The sequence below is a fragment of the Leucopleurus acutus genome (assembly GCF_964270905.1).
Source record: "Leucopleurus acutus genome assembly, chromosome: 18".
In the NCBI taxonomy this organism is placed as follows: Eukaryota; Metazoa; Chordata; class Mammalia; order Artiodactyla; family Delphinidae; genus Leucopleurus; species Leucopleurus acutus.
Window position 1 is genome coordinate 75,876,547 of NC_139160.1, and position 18,891 is coordinate 75,895,437.

At 49.9% G+C, this 18,891-nt stretch overlaps 1 protein-coding gene across 1 annotated transcript in view; it reads right to left on the reverse strand.

Moving 5' to 3' along the window:
• Positions 1-12,550: 12,550 nt before the first annotated feature.
• IRS2 (insulin receptor substrate 2) overlaps positions 12,551-18,891 on the reverse strand; it is a 28,043-nt gene continuing 21,702 nt past the window's right edge. Inside the window, exon 2 of the mRNA XM_082859483.1 lies at positions 12,551-13,252. Coding sequence (XP_082715609.1) covers positions 13,248-13,252 — 5 coding nt within the window. The 3' untranslated portion in view covers positions 12,551-13,247. The remainder of the gene's footprint in view (positions 13,253-18,891) is intronic.

Here is an 18,891-nt window from a genome sequence, read left to right on the forward strand (position 1 = left end):
CTCCTTCCGGCATAAGGTCCGTCGGGGCCTCAGCGTTCTCTTAGAAACGTCTGTGGAATGAAGCAGGGGATCTCTAGCAGAGGAACAGCGGTGCGAAGTTGCAAGTCCCCATCCCAAGAATAACTCCAGGGGACGGAAGTGATGGATTCCCAGTCGGGAAGTTCATCCCAGGGTTTCCGTACTGAGAGCTAGGACTCAAGCCCATCTGAGGCTTCTTCCAACTCCAAAAGCCTGTAACGTTACACCTGTTTGAAATGTCCCACTTTGTCAGGATGGAAGATTCACAAAGGATTTATCGAATGCCTGCTGTGTGGAGGGGACTCTTCTTCTAGGGTCTGGATAGCAGGAGTGAGCAAAGCAGACCTCACCGCCCAGGTCACTTACCTTCTGGCAGGAAAGACGGACAACACACAGGGTCAGCAAATGGAACGACGGAGGGTCAAGCGTGAAAAAGCAACAGATGGGAAAGCGGATAGGAAGTATGGAGGCAACGCTGGAGTTTTCATTTTAAATAGTAGCCAGGGAAGAACTGACTGTGAAAATAACCAGCCCCCGCAAGGATTTGGGTTCAATTCCTTTATCCGGGAGGCAACTCCAGGAAGTCCAGCGGGGAAGTAGGAGGTGAGCAGGGAGCCTGGAGAGTGAGCTGCACTGGGGCAGCTGGGACTCAGGGCGGCTGAGGACCAGAGGGAACATGGGGAACACAGTTCAGGACGCCCCTCAGACAGAGGACCGGGGGGGACAGAAGGTTCTGGAGCACAGGGGGCTGCCCGTCGTGGTGAGCACGGGGGCACTCGCTGGGCACCAGGCCCTGCCTGGTGACTTTGGGAGATGCCGTGTGGCATGGCCTGGGGAAGCGGAGCTAGGAACGGAGCCAGGAAGGTTTTCAGGACACAGACTTTTCCCCCGAGTCAAGTGGGGACACATCTGACCTATTTTCTTAACAGGGTCACAGTGCTTCCTAATGAGGAATGAACTGAAAGGCAGCGAGAGCGAAGCTGGGAGATCAGTCTGGGAGGAAACCAAGGCCCAGGTCGGGGAATGGGCTCTTCTGAGGACCACGTGGAGAGGTGTCGGCCGGGCAAGAGTTGGGTCAGGGGGTCCCAGGCAGCATTAGGTCAAGTCTGCATGATTGGAATGTCTGCAGGAAGAGAGAGAGCTGGAAACTGGAGAGAGGGAGAGAGAGAGAGGAGAGAGAAAGATGGAGAGAAAGATGGAGGGAGAGAGGAGAGAGACGGAGAGAAAGATGGAGAGAGAGAGATGGAGAGAAAGATGGAGGGAGAGAGACGGAGAGAAAGATGGAGAGAGAGAGAGTTGGGGCAAAAGTACAAGGAAGTTGGAGGCAGAGGGAGGAAGTGTGAATTAAAACAAATCTCCTTGTGTCGCCTTGTTTGTGTGTTTGCCTTTCTGACGCCAAGTCGGGATTTCAAACTTTAAATATAGCATAAGAGTGTGAAACATGCAGCTCACTGGAGTAAGGAAATCTTTGTATTTGCTGCTGATGGGGTAAGAAATGTGGGTCTGGGGGATGATGTCCTTTTCCATTAAGATACCTTGGCCTCAGGGAGGGAAAGCTGGACTCCGCTACCCACCGCCTCACACCCCCGCCACGACTCAAATTGTTATTTTATTCCTCGTCATGTCTCCACATCATAAAAAAATGACTGTGCAGGGCTTCCCTGGTGGCGCAGTGGTTGAGGGTCCGCCTGCCGATGCAGGGGACGCGGGTTCGTGCCCCGGTCCGGGAGGATCCCACGTGCCGCGGAGCGGCTGGGCCCGTGAGCCATGGCCGCTGAGCCTGCGCGTCCGGAACCTGTGCTCCGTAACGGGAGAGGCCACAACAGTGAGAAGCCCGCGTACCACAAAAAAAAAAAAAAAAAAAGAAAATGACTGTGCATATTATGGGGTTTAACATAATTTTCAATGAATGAAAGAATTTGGGGAGAGGGTTTCTCAAAATGCCAATACCCATTGGTTAGATCTTCTAAAGATACAGCTAAGATTCTTCTATGAATAGATTTATTTAATCTGAGAGTCCAAATAAAAGAAGCGATACACACTTATGATATGTTTGTCCGAGTTACACATAATCCTATCATTCAAGAACAGACCTGTCAAAATAGAGACAGCAGAGTGCAGCTGGCTAAGCTGACCTGGCCACAAAAGTCATTTATCAAGATCCAAAGGTAGCTCCCCACAGGACGGCCTTTTCACACCAACCCGCAAGTCCACAAATAATTTTGAAGACCCAAACTTTGACATGCTTTGAGATCCAGTAGCACTGGGGCGAACACTTTGACCAGGGAGAGGCCAGCCCGTTGCTAGGGTTAATCCCCCAGCAAGCCGTTCAGGCCTTAGCACCCGCGAGCTTACCTCCCCCGTCCACTCTGCCGGAGTATGTTCACGCCTCTGAAAGGACTATCCCTGAGTTATGAAACCACCGTTACCACCATACTCTCATTTTGAGTCAGTTTTCTAAACATTTACACCCATGAAAGTCCAGGTTCGGGGTAGGCTGGACATTCGTCCATCCCTAATCTCGGAGAACATACACTTTACTAGAGGGGTGACCAGGTACCTCAATTCAGGGGCAAGCATGAGCCGCCGCAGCCACCCCCGTGCCATGGGTCCGTCGTACGTTTGAGGGAATCAGGGAAGTCTTCCGGGAGGAGGTAACAGTGCCGAGAGCCCTTCGAGCATGGCTAGGCCTTTACCAGGCCAACTTAGGGGACAGAAGGAGGCAGCAACCACACAGACGGGGGGGCGTAAATGTGTAGGGAGCGCTCCTGATTCCTTCCCGCCACCCCTGGACCACACGGCGCCGGGGATGCCCAGATGAGTCGCTGGAGATGGGGCTGAGTCGTAAGGGCCCGGAACCCTGAAGACCAGAGTTTAGACCTTGCTGGGTAACAAGAGGGAGATCTGTTGAGGTTTTGTGCGCTGAGCAGTGATGCGACCTGAGCTGAGCATCAGAACGATGAATGTGTGACGCCACAGAGGGGGGCTGGACGGGCGTCGGGCTGGAACAGGGAGTCCAGAGGACCTGGCGCAAGAAGCAGCATCCTGTCAGCGGGGACGGCGAAGCAGGGGCGGAGCTGAGTGAGACCCCAAGACAGAAACGGGCTGCATGTGGGGAGGGCCCAGGGGGCTGTCAGAGGTAAGTTTCAGCCTCACTGACTCAGAGAACGTGGTCAGGAAGTGGAACTGGTGTTCAGGGAAGACAATGGTCCGTTTTTGGACCTGCTGGATTGACGATGCCATCAGGAAAACCAGGTGAAGGCATCCTGCAGGCCACTGTCAATGCGAGATCGTGGCTTCTGGGACCCAGAGATGGGAGCAGACACCAAGAAGGAGGTCGCAGAGGAAGGAAACGCCGAGCCGGGAGGTTACGGAAGCAAAGCGGGGCTCGATGAGGGTCAGAGGGCAGAGGACGCAGGAAGGGCTGGAGGAGAAGGACAGCTGGGCAACCAGAGCCCCGGGGGAGGGTGGGCGCCGTGCGGAGGCGTGAAGCCAGACAGACTGGGCGTGAGCCCTGGGCCCCCCCTCCTGAGGCCACAGTACGGCGCGGCTCCCCCTGCCAGCATCCCCTCGTGTTCCAGGGGAGGTGCTCTGAGGATGAAGTGAGACCACAGGGTCTGGCCCACGACCGCCCCGTAGAGCGGAAGGATCCTTCCCCCAATTCCCTAAACAACATTCTACATGACAGACCATCTCGGAGGAGCCATGACGTATGGCTCTGGTGGCCGGGAGGTTGTCAGCACCCGTGGCACCTGCTGGCAGGGAGCGCTGGAGCCACTGCAGGTCGTCCCTTCTCTACCTGGAAAACATGGAGACTGTCTGTCTCCCTGCCTTCCTTCGAAGCTATAACTGACAGTTTCTCCCTCGAACGCTTTCCTCAGCTCTTCAAAGCAGAACTGGGATCTCAGCGACTGGCGTCTGCTGGTCTTTGTTCTTCATATGAGGCCCAAGGGGGGGCCACTGAGTTTCTCACCAGCTGGTTTGGCACCAGCCCACCCACACGGATTAGACAGACAGAGACTCAAGCAGGAATGATGCCCACGTCCTAGAGCAGGATGGGATCAAGTGCTGATGAGCATGAGGCAGAAGGAGGGGAGGGAGGGGGCTTTGCATGGTAGACACTCCGTCGCCCCCCCACCCCCACCCCGCAGAACCAGGACCCCTGGGGCTGGCTGGACGGGGGAAAGGGAGGGAGAAACCCAGGCGGCCAGCATCCTGGAGAGCGGGAGGGGCGGGGAGCTGTCAGTTACAGACCCGAGCCGGAATTAGAAAGTGCAGATTTGACGTGGGGTGTCCTCGTAGCCCCAGGTCGGGAAGGCCCTGACCACAGGGTCCTCTGGGCCAAGAAGGTGAAACCTGTCGGGCCTTTCTGGACTGATCTCCTGACTCTATTTATGCTTGCCCACCTGCTTCAGAATAAATGAGCACCTGAGACCACGGGGTGGCAGGGAGGATGGGCTGGGGACCTAGAGAAAAGCGAGGGGCAGTGTCGTAACCATGGACGGCACGGGCGGAAGTGGGGCATGTTCGAGAGGAGACCTTCTTGTCACCGAACAGGCAGGGAAGCCCAGCGGCAGACAGACCTTCCCCTTTGCTCCGAAGGGCGGGCTGGGAGTCTTTGAGTCAGCTGGGTGACTTCTGGTCTAGCCTGGGCTCTCAGAAGGCTTTGGGACAACCGGCCTGACGGGTATCTGCTGTGTGTGGTCCCCCGTCAGCCAACAGACCAGCCTGGCCTTGCTCCACGACGACCCCAGGCTCCAGGGGGGCAAGCGGAAGCTGCCGGCCTTGGGGACGACCAGGTTCGGTCCCTGTCACTTGTGCCAGCATCCTCCTGGACACAGCAGGTCACGGCCGGCCTGACTCAGGAGTGGAGAAACAGACTCCTTTTCCTGATGAGACGGGGGTCACATCTCAGGGGGGAGATGCAGGGCGGGGCCGGAGAGGGACATACGTGGGAGCGTTTTTGCAGTAAATGTATGCCTGAAGCTTGGGGAAGAGGAAGGAGACAAAGAAAAATGGTGCTACGGTGGCGTCTGTCGCCAGGCAGGGAACTTCGGAGCGTGAAGTCTTGGCATTGGGTCATTTTCAACTCCTGATAAGGCCAAATGAGTTGCCACTTGATACGATGGTCTGTCACGTAGAATGTCGTTTAGGGAATTGGGGGAAGGATCTTCAGAGTTTCTTATATGATTTATTTTCGTGCTTGTCACTTATTATAAAATTAATGAACTTTTATGAAAGACCTGTGCCTGACACAGGGTAGGTGATTAGTAGAGGTATTTGCTGAATGAATCTAATTCAATCCCCTTTGAGATAATTCACGTGTAAGGAAAATGAGGCCCAGAGAGGCAGAAGAGTTTGCTTAGTGTCACACAGGAGAATCTCTTTCCCCGAATCCTAGTCAATCCCGCCTCCTTTTCATTCTCTGTTAATTATGGTTTTTTTTATACGTGATAAGAAAAGAGAAAATGATTGAAGACACTGTAACATTAAGTCACGTAATATGTTTTATCATTTTAAATTTATTTAACCTAGCTTCGCTCAAAAGTTTTGTGGCTACGGTGGTATATTACATGATATGAAATAGATTATCCTGTAATATAAGGAACCAGTTTCTCGGCCGACTACCTAACACCACGCCTTGGGACATCAAACCCAAGAACGTTGTTCAATTATTTTATCAAACGGTACTTATTTCAGCCTCAGATTTTTCCAGGACAGCTGATTCCATATTCACTCCAGATCCTCTCTTTAGGTCTGGAGAAGTCGTTTCTTGAATAACTCAGCAAAGACTTCAGTACGAGAGGATCCTCTGCTTCTTATACTCAATCTGCTGGTCAGCGTTTCCCTTTGTCAGAAGCAAGCGGGGATTCCATCCTCAAACTGCAGGAGGGCCCTTGGCTAAGAGCAGCCCTGGACCACAGAGCAATGATACTACGGAAGAAAGCCCAGGGGACGTAGTCACAGACGAGGTTCCAGAAGAAGCACGTGCCACGGGCAGTAACTGGTGGACACGTGGTTTGGCTGGGAAACATCTGTAGCAGCAAAAAAGACGTGATCAGCAAAGGATAGCTGTGTGTCCTGGGAGTGGATTCATGGGCAGCACGTTATGAAGGAGATCATGGGATCCTGTTTTTCCTATAAAGGATTCTATCCTTATCCGCTGATTATATCAATCAAAACAAAGTGGGATTAGTTAAAATAGATAACCAACAAGGACCTATTGTATAACACAGGGAACTCTGCTCAATCCTCTGTAATAACCTAAATGGGAAAAGAATTTGAAAAAAGGATAGATACGTGTATATGTATAACTGAATCACTTCGCTGTACACCTGAAACGAACACAGCATTGTTAATCAACTATACTCCAGTATAAAAGAAAAATTAAAAAGATACAAAACCAAAGCAAAGCAGGGCAGGTGGCTGGTGTCACAGGAGTGGCCCATGTGGCTCTAACACTTCCTGACACGAGGCTTCACTCACTCTCTGGAGAGCCTTCATGCTTGTTCACCATGCTGAGGGTACAGCAGGGCTGGGAGGTCTCCCCTCTACCCGTGGCTGCCGAAGGGCTCCAAGCCATTCGTCCAATGCCGAGCGAGACTCGGACCCAGGCTTTGGTCTCTATCCTGGGCCCCGAGACAGCTCCTTGCAATGTCCAAGTGCCAGAGACAGAAAAGCAAAAGCACCCTTCTCTGCCGTCTCCTGGCTTTGACTTTGAATCGTGTATCATCCTTTCAGCCATGTTCACATCCCAGGTGGGTGGGCACTTTACAAAAGTCTCAGTCTGTTTGGGCTACTGTAACAAAAGTACCGTAAACGGAGCAGCTTAAACACAGGAGAAACCTATCGCGCATAGCTTTGGAAGCTGGAATTCCGAGGTCCACGTGCCAGCCTGGGCAGGGTCTGGTGAGGGCCTCTTCTGGGTTGCAGACTCCTCATTGTACCCACGTGGTGGAAGGGGGCCATCTCAGGCCTCTTTCATAAGGGCCCTAATCCCACCCATGACCCCCTCACCTCCCAAAGGCCCTGCTTCCCAACACCATCACCCAGGGACGTAGGTTTCAACAAAGGAATCTGGAAGAGACACACACATCCCGTCTATAGCAACAAACAAAGATGAGAAGTTATTTTCTAGAAAATGACACAGAAACCATTTCAGCCTATGTTTTCAACTTCCTGACATGTTCATTTTGGTGCCTTTCAATCACTACAAGTCTCACCTTTCTACCAGACCTTGAATGCAAAGGCATGTCATGAAAAGTCTTATTTTCTTCCCCAAGATACGAGCTCAGCGAGCAGGGTAATGAACCCGTGAAGTCCAGAAAGAATGAGGACGTGTGAAACCCTCTTTCCAGAGAACTTAGGGAATCAGCACCCCAGCATCCTTTGCAACAAGCCAGCCACCTGGCCCCTGCATCTCTCCTGAGTCACCAGGTAAACAGCTCAGGTTACTGTGAGCATCGGTGCCCTGCCCAGCTGTCTTGCACGGCTGGTCACTGCCCTCAGGTGTGGCATTTACTCCGGGATGGAGCATATTTTCAGCCACACCTGGATGCCTCCAGGTAGACGGGAGAAAACGTTCAGTGGAAGGGAAACAACATCCCTATGACTGATGGGAGTCTGTGCAGAGGAAGGCTAAGCGGAGGGAGGGGTTTACTCACTATCCTTGCAGTGGAACAACTTCGCTTCCTGCTGGAAAAGTATGTGATGAAAAGCTTCCTGCCGTGTTCAGTTACCCTTTGGAGGAGGCCAGAAAGGGGCCATTAGCAGCGAGACTCCAGGATTTAGGCAAGCACTGGAGGACCACCCCGGGGGCTGCCATCTGGCAAAAATCAAGGTGGCTGAGGGCACGGCTGAGCCGGAGACAGATGTATTATCGACTTTACATCCCGTGGCCCAAGTTGGATACACTCCCCTTCACGTGAGTCTTCAAAGGTCAGCCTGGTAAGTAACTCGGAGGGGAGTGAGAAGAAGAGGATTCCCCGGGCCTCTGTGTTTCTGCAAGACCAGTGGTCCTGACCTTGGAGGGCTGCTCTGGCCACTGGCCGGACATCCTTGGTCCAGGCCAAGCAGATGAAAGCAGGAAGCGATGTCTGTGAGCCAAGAGCTGAGTGTTTTCAAAAAATAGACCGGACGGCAGGAAGCAGCACGGGTTTGCTTTGAGAGCAGTAAACAAAACTTTGGTTGCCTGCCAGGGAGGAGCTGCCATCTCCAGGGGATCCTGGAGAGCCTGGCGGCTGCTGGGGCCTCGTTAGGGCTGGGAATGGGCAGCAGGAGGGCTGCTGGGCAGGGGCGGTGGCGGGGGGCGGGGGTCGTCCCTTCTCCTCCCTCCCTTCCCAGGGAGGGCCATGGTCCAGAGGAAGAGGAAGAGCCCGGGCTGGCTTTGGTGTTTGGGATAAACGCCACCGGGGCTCAGCTCCCTGATGGGAAAAGAGGATGGAGGGAAACGGCCAGGCAGCATCTCCCGAACTCTGCCAGCAGGTGCTTCTCGCGGGACAGGAGCTCGTTCACGGGAGGGTCCTGTTACCACGGGGTCCTGCAGGGAGGGCCCGTCTGGGTCTTAGCCCAGGGCTTCCCTTCCTCCCTCACAAGGAGTCTGAGAGGGGCATGACCACATCCACACGGATAAAAGAACTTTGCAAAGACAGACCCTTCCCTGGGGTTTGTCGTCCGGTGCCCTCGCAAATTAACTGGCCTCCCTCGCTTTTTTAGGGGAAAACCTGTTTCTGCACACCCCGCAGGACAGTTATGAACCGAATCTCTAATCTTGCAAAGTCGCCGTGGGCGTGACCACTTCTGGGCATCCTCTGGCCTCGCTGGGTGGTGAAGGTAGGTGGCCTGTGAAAACACTGCCGGAGAGACGGCAACTTCATTAAAACCTTATCTTTGATTATTGTAACAGGAGGTGCCCATCTCCCCTCCTCAGCACACCCGGAAGCGTTCATTCCGTGTGAGGACAAAAGGACCATGTCTCTTGTGTGTTTTGCTTTTCTTGGACACAGCATGGCCATGTATAGCAGACATCACTGATGGTCATACTAACCAAGACCACAATAATGTGCTAACAGCAGTTATATCAGTGGATGAAGAAAATACACAGCCCGGCAATTTTGAATCACCCTGACTCATCACATGCCCTATCTTAAATGTAGGGCAATGGACACAGCGTCATCAAGATCTAAAGAAGCAACGGCTCCCTTTGTCTTTCAACTGGCGGCACCGAAGAGCGGAAATGACAAAGAAGTCGAACACCGGTATAGCTCAGGGTTTGGACACACAAAGGAATGAACCGCCTGCCCAAGCAGCCTGCAAACTTGCCAAGTGATCTTTAACCTGGGACTCAGGGGCTTCAAGACGGACTAGCTGTGATCCTGCCGGACCCTTGAAGATGGTAACAGCATCTAGATCACCAGGAGTCCATGTGCATCTTCCAAGCTGACCACTAATGGGTCAGAGTCAAACTCTCCCAAAACAGTGCAGGGGGGCCCTTGAGCCCTCAGCGCGGAATGCCCTGGAACCTAGCATTCTCCTCCAAGTTTGTAAGTTGGTTTCTGGTGAATAGTTCCAGCATCTCCGGGACTTTGAAACAACTCCTCGCTTCTTTATTTACAATCAACTTTTCTGGGTAAATACACTCACCAATTCCTGCCTTGTACGACTCCCTTAGAATGACAGCCCTCTCGTCACTAAAATAGCAGATTTCAGGGATTTTAAACCCTGCAGATCATGCCTTCTTCCCGGTGCCGAACAGGAGCCCCCAGGAACAATCAGTCAGGGCACCAACGGGCCGCACGTCACCGACAAGTTCCCAGATGCCACACAATGCACGTCAGTCTCGTGACTTAAACTCCATCATTTAAAAATCACCTTCCCGGGGCTTCCCTGGTGGCGCAGTGGTTGGGAGTCCGCCTGCCGATGCAGGGGACGCGGGTTCGTGTCCCGGTCCGGGAAGATCCCACATGCCGCGGAGCGGCTGCGCCCGCGAGCCACGGCCGCTGAGCCTGCGCGTCCGGAGCCTGTGCTCCGCAGCGGGAGAGGCCACCGCAGCGAGAGGCCTGCGTACCGCAAAAAAAAAAAAAAAAAAAAAAAAAAAAAAAAAAAAATCACCTTCCCCATCGCTCTGATTTTATTTGTTCAAAACAGACGACACCCATGTTATTGCATTACTATAACGCCCAGGTAAAGCGGAGGTACAGAAAAACGACTTCTAACAAGGAGGTGACACCGTCCTTGATGAAAACCAACAGACACCATTTTCGTATCTTCCACCTCCCGAACTGCACCTCTTGGCTCTGCTGACCTGCCTGCCACGTGCTCTGGATGCCATCTGTCCCGTACCTGCGTCTCGGAAGCAGGATGGCAGCAAGCACACGGGCACAGGTTCCGGGGCTGTGCTTCTGCGTCTAAGTCCCGGTTCCGCGGCTAGTGAGCTCTGTGCCCTCCGGCGAGTCCTTTCACCATTGTGTGCCTCAGTCTCCTCATCTACGAAATGGGATGGCGAATGCCACCACCGAAGGGTGTGAGGGACGATGAAGGAGTGAGTATCTGTACAGGACTGAGAACAGGCAATGATTCTACGTCGGATGAAGTGAGTAAAATATTCTTTTTTTAATGAACACATCGACTTTTCATAAATTTTGTGATGTGTGGGGTATTTTCTGGTTTCCAGAATACACATATTAAGTGAAGAGGTCACAGTCACCAAGTGTTTTTAAAGAACCAAATAGTTACTGAACGACCCCAAACACCAGAAGAGTGGCTTGATGTCAACTTCATTATCCACACGGGAAAAAGCGTTCTCCAGGCTTTCTTCGTTTCATAAATAATGTATTTTATTGTATTGCATATGGCTATTAAGGAGAGCATCCATGATCATTACAGACTAAATACAATGCACTAGTCTAGTTCCATTGAGTCTGGTTTCCAGCAGTGCCATATAGGCCCTTATATACAGCAAGGACAGTGGAAGACAGCAAGAGAAGGTCAGTCTTTTGTCATATCACAATAGCAAGAAATATATTTAACATCTTGATCTCCAGAAACAATACGTACCCCAAAAGAAAACACTGTTTAATAACTGTTAAAGTTTATATAGCAAAAAATATTTTAAATTTAAGGTAAGTCAGGCAAAATGTACAAAGACCCAATATACATTGTGAAGTTTTAACAAACATAACATTTATACATTTTGGTTCCATTCTGTAAACTAAATTAAAAATGTAAATATTGCATATGCCTTTTTTTTTTGAAATGTACAGGATAGAAGAAAATTTAGTATATTATCAACTTTTTACTTCGCTTGTTTAAAGTTGCAGGAGGAACATGAACCATGGGAAGGGTGGCAGGACCACGTGAAGGATGGGGAGAGCTACTTAAATACGAGTCAGACACTGCGATCAGCAGCGCCCACGTTCAGTCCTATCTACGGGGGGGTGTGGGGGGTGGTTTCCATAGCAACTCCATCCATCCCGAGTCCCAAAACTAAACCAAAACTTTAGGACATTTTATACATTTTAATAAAGTCTCTCTATATTACACACTGAAAATGACCATCAAACTAACGTGGTATAGTTTACGCACTGTTGTGCTGTGTGATTCTCTAGAAAAGTGAAACTTGGAAAATGCTCAGGGCGATCACTTTACATTCAACTTTGTCTTGCGGTACAATCCTCTGTTCTAAAAGGTCAGCATGGCAGGAGAAAGACTTTTGCATTGCGATAAATACATGTTTAAGACATTGAATTTTTTGGTCTTCCTCTAGAAAAGCCTCATTTTATGAATGCATTATTCTATAGTGATATCTATCTATATATTTATATATATTTTTCTCCCCCCCCCCAAAAAAAAAAAAAACCAACTCGTATCTCCAATGAATTCGTGTAACCTCTACAGGACTCTCAGAGAAGAGGCACTGGGGACCCAGACACGGGAGGGGGGCTCTAGAGCTCCCCCGACGTGTCAAGGCAGCAGAGAGATGCCGTGACATCCTGCAGGTCAAGGGCAGCGGTCTTCCGCGACACCCGCGGTAACTGCCACCACACTGAAAACATGTGCAATAGGGGTAGCCTTGTCGGGAATTGTTTTCACAAGTGACATGTACTGTAAGATTGTTTTTCTTCTTCCTTGTCTATTAATAACATAGGGGCCAGAATGCCTCTTTTATCAGTTCCTTTGTGTGTGTGTGTGTGTGTGTGTGTTGTTGTTGTTGTTGAGGGCAGCCTCGTTGCCAGACACAATAGCATCATAGTAAAGATAATACATTTTAAAAGAAATCTGCCAAACCCTTGACCAGCCTTGAACCGCTAGCATGCCTACGTGAATTTTTGGTTAGAGAAATGCAAGCTCAGGATTAAGGATAGCAGAGACGTTTGAGCTTGTGAATAGCATCAAAGGCGTTTGCAATGTGAAGTACCTACATAAACATCTACAGAGAGAAGATTAAACAAGTCTGTTAAAGGTAAAAAGAGATACTCACCCCCTTCCCAGACCCCGCCCCTCCCACCCCCCCATCCTCCAATACAGCTGATGGTTTTCCAAAGTAGGTTGCTTCAGTTACATATAATAATTATTATTTATCCATCCATCTTCCAAGTCCAATCTCAAATTTCATCTCCGTTGGGAAACGTCAGTCCCACGCTGGGCTCTGTCTGTGAGTAAACACGCAGGTACCTGGGTTGGAGTCTGACAAGCAGCTGTGTACCGGGCCTGTTCGATGAGGCAGATGACCGCGCTGGGACTCTCGGTACCCAGACGTCCTGCCGGCCCCTGACCACGCCGATCTGGCTTCACCTGGAACTGAGGTAGGACGGTGGTAGTTTCGAGAGGATGCCAGTAAATACCAGACTTTACCACTTTAATGCGAATTGGCAGAATCTCCCAGCATGCTGAGGGATACATCTGCTTTGCCAAAAGGAAAGTTAAGGAGAAATTAAGACACTGGCCACAACGGAAAAGGCCGATGAAAACGTCCAATTTTCTCGTGAATCACTCCTTCCGCTAATTTTGTCGAAAAACGAAACACAACACGACCAGCACAAGGATGAATGCCCCCTGTGGGAACGAGGGATAGAGACGGTTCCACGTCTAATCCAGAGGCGTCCACGTGTGGTAATCGCTCAGATTCAAAAGGAAACTGAGCCGCTTCAGATTTTAAAAAAATGCTGAGCATCTTCTGTTCATGTTTTTCTCTGATGTGTGTCGTCACGGGGATAAAGCCAGGCAGATCTTCACTCTGAAAGAGGAAGGAAAGAAGTCAGCGGGGCCGCTGTGCACACAGAGCCATCCTACTGCGGGAGACGAGGTCCCTCTCAACCCTCCTTTACCATCTGTGTCACTTTCGGGAAATGATCCACTTCGGGAAGCAAACTTTTACTCATTCCGTTTTCCAGAGACGAGTTCAATGGGTAAACTCCCCTTCGGTTTCCCCGGGAGCAGGGCGACTGGGTTTACAGTGAGTTGTGAGATCCATAAAGTGAGGTTCACATTTTCAATGCAAGAAAGCCATTCACGATTCTACCCTTGGGAGAGGGGCTGAGCGACCTGGCAACGGCCCCTTAAATGCCCAGGTCTCAGTTCTTCATGTGGACAGAGCGGGAGAAACCACTGCTTTCCTCACAGGGCTGTGGAGAGGACGAAAACCACGCCACGTGTCACCGCGTGTTCTCAGCTACATGGATAATGCCAATGTGGGTCGCGGTAAGAAAGTGGGAGATGTCATATGTTCACACTTCTGCCCTCGGAAAACCCTTCCCACTGGGTACTCTATCCTGTTGCTAAAACGACCCAAGATTCAAAAATAAGCCCCCGTTACACACCCGCTTCCTCTGCCCTTGGGCGGAGCCAGCAGGACCCTCACCAGCTTCAAGTGCTCCCCTCTTTCTGGGCTGAAAGATCAAACTTCCTTAACTTTTTCCCAGTCCCCAATGTTTTCAGCGTACTTTTACTGGATGTGTTTGTCCCTTTAGCGGACACACCAACTGGAGAGACTGGCTGGCATTTCACAGCATGCCGCCTTTGTTTTCTTTTTAAGTCTCTTGGCGTTTAAACAAAAATGCCAAGCTGTTCATCGCTCCCCATGCTGCTAACTACTTGGTCACATGCGTGCCTGGTGGGTCACGCCCCACCGTAAACAGAACCGTGTCTTCCTTTGCAGCTGTAGTTACTTAACCTGCACCTCTGAATATTCCTCTAAAATCACTCAGAATTCTGCGCCCGGCGCTCACCACACTCCTGGATTTGCTTTTTTTGTGTGTCTACTTCTTTTCTGTTCATCTTGAGTTCAGAGGACTAATCCCAGCAAGAGAGAAACTTCCAGTATCCCACAGCCAAGAGTAAGCACCTGCTCTGTAGCCCGGCAGAACCCAAACAAGAGCCTGTGTAGACATGTGCTGTCTACACGCAACACAAATACTGTATCTTTTCACGACGTTTTCAGAAGTTCCCTACAATGTGACATTTTGAGGCAGTGTCACTTCATTATTTTTAAAACAGCTTACGTCCTTTAAGAAATGTAACAAGTAAACTGTTCAGCACATGAAACTTAATGGAGAACAGGGTCCCAAAGTTCCTCCGAAGGGAAGATGTGTCTCCGGCTATTTTATTCATTATTGTGATTTCTGGTCCTAAGAGGCTCTGGTGAGAACCTGAAGGTTAGTGTCCCTTAATAAATACAGGCATTTGCTAAAATCCACCTGGACTTGAGTCTCACCCTAAATGAGTTTGCATTTTGTCACTCAGGCCCTGACGGTGAAAAGAATCTGACGGCCACCCTAGAGGGAGTACTACCTAGAGGGAGTACTACCCTAGAGGGAGTACTACCCTGTGGGTCCACTTTCGGAAGGTTTCTATTCAGAGCTTATTTTATTTTTACACTAACGATTAGCTAAATGTACCTAATTGTCTCCTGTTAACGCTAAAACCGCATTACCTTGAAAACAGCTAAGCAAGTAAATTCTTTAATCCCTCGAACTCAAACACACAGAGTTAATTATTGCTGAAAAACTTACATTCCTTTACTGCAAACTCATAGGGCCATGGACATTTTTGCTCTGTTTTTAAGGATGCTTTCTTGCTATGAAATAACTATCATTAGACCGTCATGAGCTCTAATCAAGTTGAATGTGTAACTTCATTTTTTTGAAGTACAAACAACACGATTGTCAAAACCTTAATTTCTAAGCACTAGCATTATGAAAGAAAAGAGCTGCTAAGGAGCAAGGAAATAATTCATGCATTTATTCACACAATGACCTTTCAACATGACTTCCAATTCTGCTCCGGTGCAGGGCCTCTGCGAGGCACATGGGAGAATGATGAGGTAGAGAATGGGAGTCACATGACAGCTGTTTTCTGGGCAGGGAAGGAAGCAACTCTTTCAAAGGTGCGCTGCCCTCTGCAAACACCTGCATTCTGAAGGATGCTCGGCTGCCGTTACCAGCAAAGGGAGAAGAAAGCTCTTCCAAGGGCACAAGAGAGATTCGGGCTGTCGGCCACCCAGTGAGTCAACTTGATGTGGGGACAGTAAGGAACATGGTCCCCTAAGATGCTGAGCCGTGGGCCGAGCAGCCCCAGGCTTCCACGGAAGGGAAGGGCCAGGGATGTGGTCCCACACATGGCCAGGGAGAGCCACGGATGACTGGGGAGGGGGGCTGAGCACGCGCGCACAGGTCCCATCACAGGGAGGGGGGTTCGTTCGCGGCGCGTGGGAAGGACGTGAGCTGCCTCAGGCCAAGGAAAGCAGAAAGAGGACGGCCACCAGCTCAGAGACAGCTGTCCGGGCGAGAGCTGTGCCGCGCTTCAAACACATATCTCAGCGTATAGGTGTGCCCTGGAGCCAACACATCGACCCAACGCGGATGCAATCTGTCTCCTACTGGGTCAGATAACAGTGGCCTTGCACAGACACCTCGAGGCAGAGAGCCTCCGAACTTCAGTCCACGCCACCCAAGTCACCTGCCACTGAACCCTCTTGGGTTCACCCCCAACTCACGGGGAGATCCTCCTGCACGCACCCCAGCAAGAATCCCGACCTAGGATCACCGGGAGGGGGCCACTCGTGGAAGATGCCTGGGATTCGGGGCTCAAGTGCGCCAAGCAAGCAGGCTCTCTGCGGCCAGGCCAGCAGCCAGCCAGCAAAGCCAGACCCGCCTGCCAGGAGCCGCCTCTCACTGCTGTCGCTCCGTCCCGCATCCCAGGAAGGAGGGGACGGAGGCGGGAGCGGAGACCTGGGAATGTGAGCCCACTTTTGCCTTTTATTTAGTCCCTTCTGAAGTAAGTTAAATCACCCCTCCCGCTGAAAATGAGTCTGGTTCAGCCAACTAGAAACAAAAATCTTCCAACACTGCCAGCCCATCACCCTCAACTGTTAAATATGTATGCTTCGTAACGATGAGACTCCAACAAAATTTTATTTATGTTATGACCTATGTTAATTCTACTAGAGGCAAAGAACCAGTGACTAATTTCACAATTCCTCCACGGTGAATATCATTAAGATGGGAGACATTCTCTGAACTGTGAGGGTACAGGGGCGACACAAAGAAGAAATAAAGGCCAGAACCATGTGTTGCTGGTGAAAATTACAGAGTAACATGCACCAGTTCTGAATCTGCTCCTAGATGTAATGCTTCTAAAATAATTTATATTTATTGATACACATTGCATTTGCAGTATAATTACACACTGTACTGTTCTGTAGCCTAGACATTGCTTCGTAAAGAAACTCATTCATGGAAAGCATCAATCTAGAGTTATTTGACTGAAAAAAAAAAAAACTTTCAGCACAAAGACTGACGTTGTCCCATATGGCATGTCACGTAGCCCAGCTATCCTTTTCCTTTTCACTCTGTGACACATGACAAATGACGTTCATATGAGGGATACAGTCCCTTATGCAGTTATCCTAACTCCCTACGGACCAGCGCTAATTCTGCCCTTTCTCTTCCATTTAAAAGACCAATCAGAATGCAAATGAGGACAGGTGTTGTCAACAAAGGCCCCACCTCCAATTTGCTCTATTTTACAAAAAAAAAAAAAAACGGAAAGAAAAAGAAAACAATCACTGAAAAACTCTGTCCTTGAGCCCAGTGGGGGAGCTCCCGAGCCACGGAAGGCTCGGATGTCAGAACACGGCCACATCACACCACCGCCGAGCTGGCCTCCAAGATCGCAAACACTTCAGTGGAAAATGCAGTGAGCGTCGGGTCGAGAAGGTTTCAGAAATCAATCGGGTAAATGTGCTCTGGCAAACAAACTCAAGCAGCATTCTGGGAGCATGTTCTGACTCACGGCTCTTTTTTAAACGATTTCTTATGATTACTCGGGTTTGGATGCAGATAAGAGTTCCGTGTGGGGCTCCACGGCACAGCAGGAGGGAACGGGGCCTGGTCTCATGGGCCCTGGGTGAGCAGCAGTGGACAATACAGACAGCAAACCCACGTAGCAGGTGCCACTGACTTACTATTTTCAGGCAGATCTGAATGAGGACCAGTGCAGACACTTATGTGCATGACAAGAATGAAACATTCTACTTCTTAAGATAAAAATTTATATTTCTAGTAGTAACTATGATTGAAAATATATATATAAACCCTACGGTGAGCCCAAACATGTCCTTCAGGTCCACTGAGACTTTTTATGTTAAACACAGAAGGACGGGAGAAAATAAACTTTTCTGTTGCATGAGCAAATTCCTAGAAAAGTCAACCTGATAGTTCAGTATCTCCTCACTTTACTAGAAGCAAAGACACTCCTAGAATATACAAACAAAGCAAGGTCGGGTGTGATAAGCCAGGGATTCTAAGAAAAACGGTTACTTGAACTTTGCAAGTGGAAAAAAAAAAAATAACTTAAAAGGAAAATATGGAAGCACAGGGTCCCCGGGACAAACGGGCTCAGTGACTGACTTCACCAACCCGACTCGTGAAAGATCTAGAAGCTTCTTGGAGTTGAGCTCATCATTTCCACTGACAATTAAAATCATTTCATCCGGAATGCTTGTTGTTGAAGACATTTCCTAGCATCAAGTTGCAACTTGATGCTAATGACACAACGTGAAACAGGATGAGACAACCGAGTTCTCACGTGAGGCTGGGGTTAATGAAAGGCATCTCTCCTTCTTCAGCTCTTGCTTAATCCTTCCCATAAGACCTTGTCTTAATCACCAAAGACTAGAGCAATCAGGTGTCCTAGACTGTTATCGCACTTTAAATTTCCCCCCATTGTCCAAGTTTCACCCACAGCAACCAGCATAAACTTTATAGTGAATAGCCTACACCAACTTTATGTTGTAATACTTAAGTATCCATTCCTTTTCTGTTTGTTATTGAAAAGCCTGGTGTGTGGATCCTGGAAGCTACCCTTTTATGGCAAGAGTTTTCCAGCATCATTGGAGAACTATTATCATGCCCTAACGCAAACACCCGAGAAGCAAAAATGTCCTTAAATTGCTGGTGGACCCTTCTCTTAAATTATGAAACGTTAGACCTTTTCTAGGTAAAAACCAGATGAGGGAGCCTTGGTGACTTGCCCGCTGCCTTGGAGCTGATCAGCAGGAAAGGACGATCCTTAACTTCTCCCAGAACTTTCCTCACTGCTGCACTGGGGGCCGACAATGCAGCCCCCATTTTTGCAAATAAAAGACAGGAGGACTCGGGAAGGAGTGAGGGGAGGTCTGGAACTTCCATTTGGGTCCTGGAGTTTAAACCTTTACACGGTACCATCAGCTGTTTATCAACTCCCCAAAGACACCGAACCCTGCAAACTGTGCGTTTCTGCTTCGTGCACCTATCTCTCCTGCTGATCAAGGGCCTGGACCACCTCGGTCCCCAGCATACAGCACATGCCTGTTAGGTCCTCCACGAAGCTCTGACG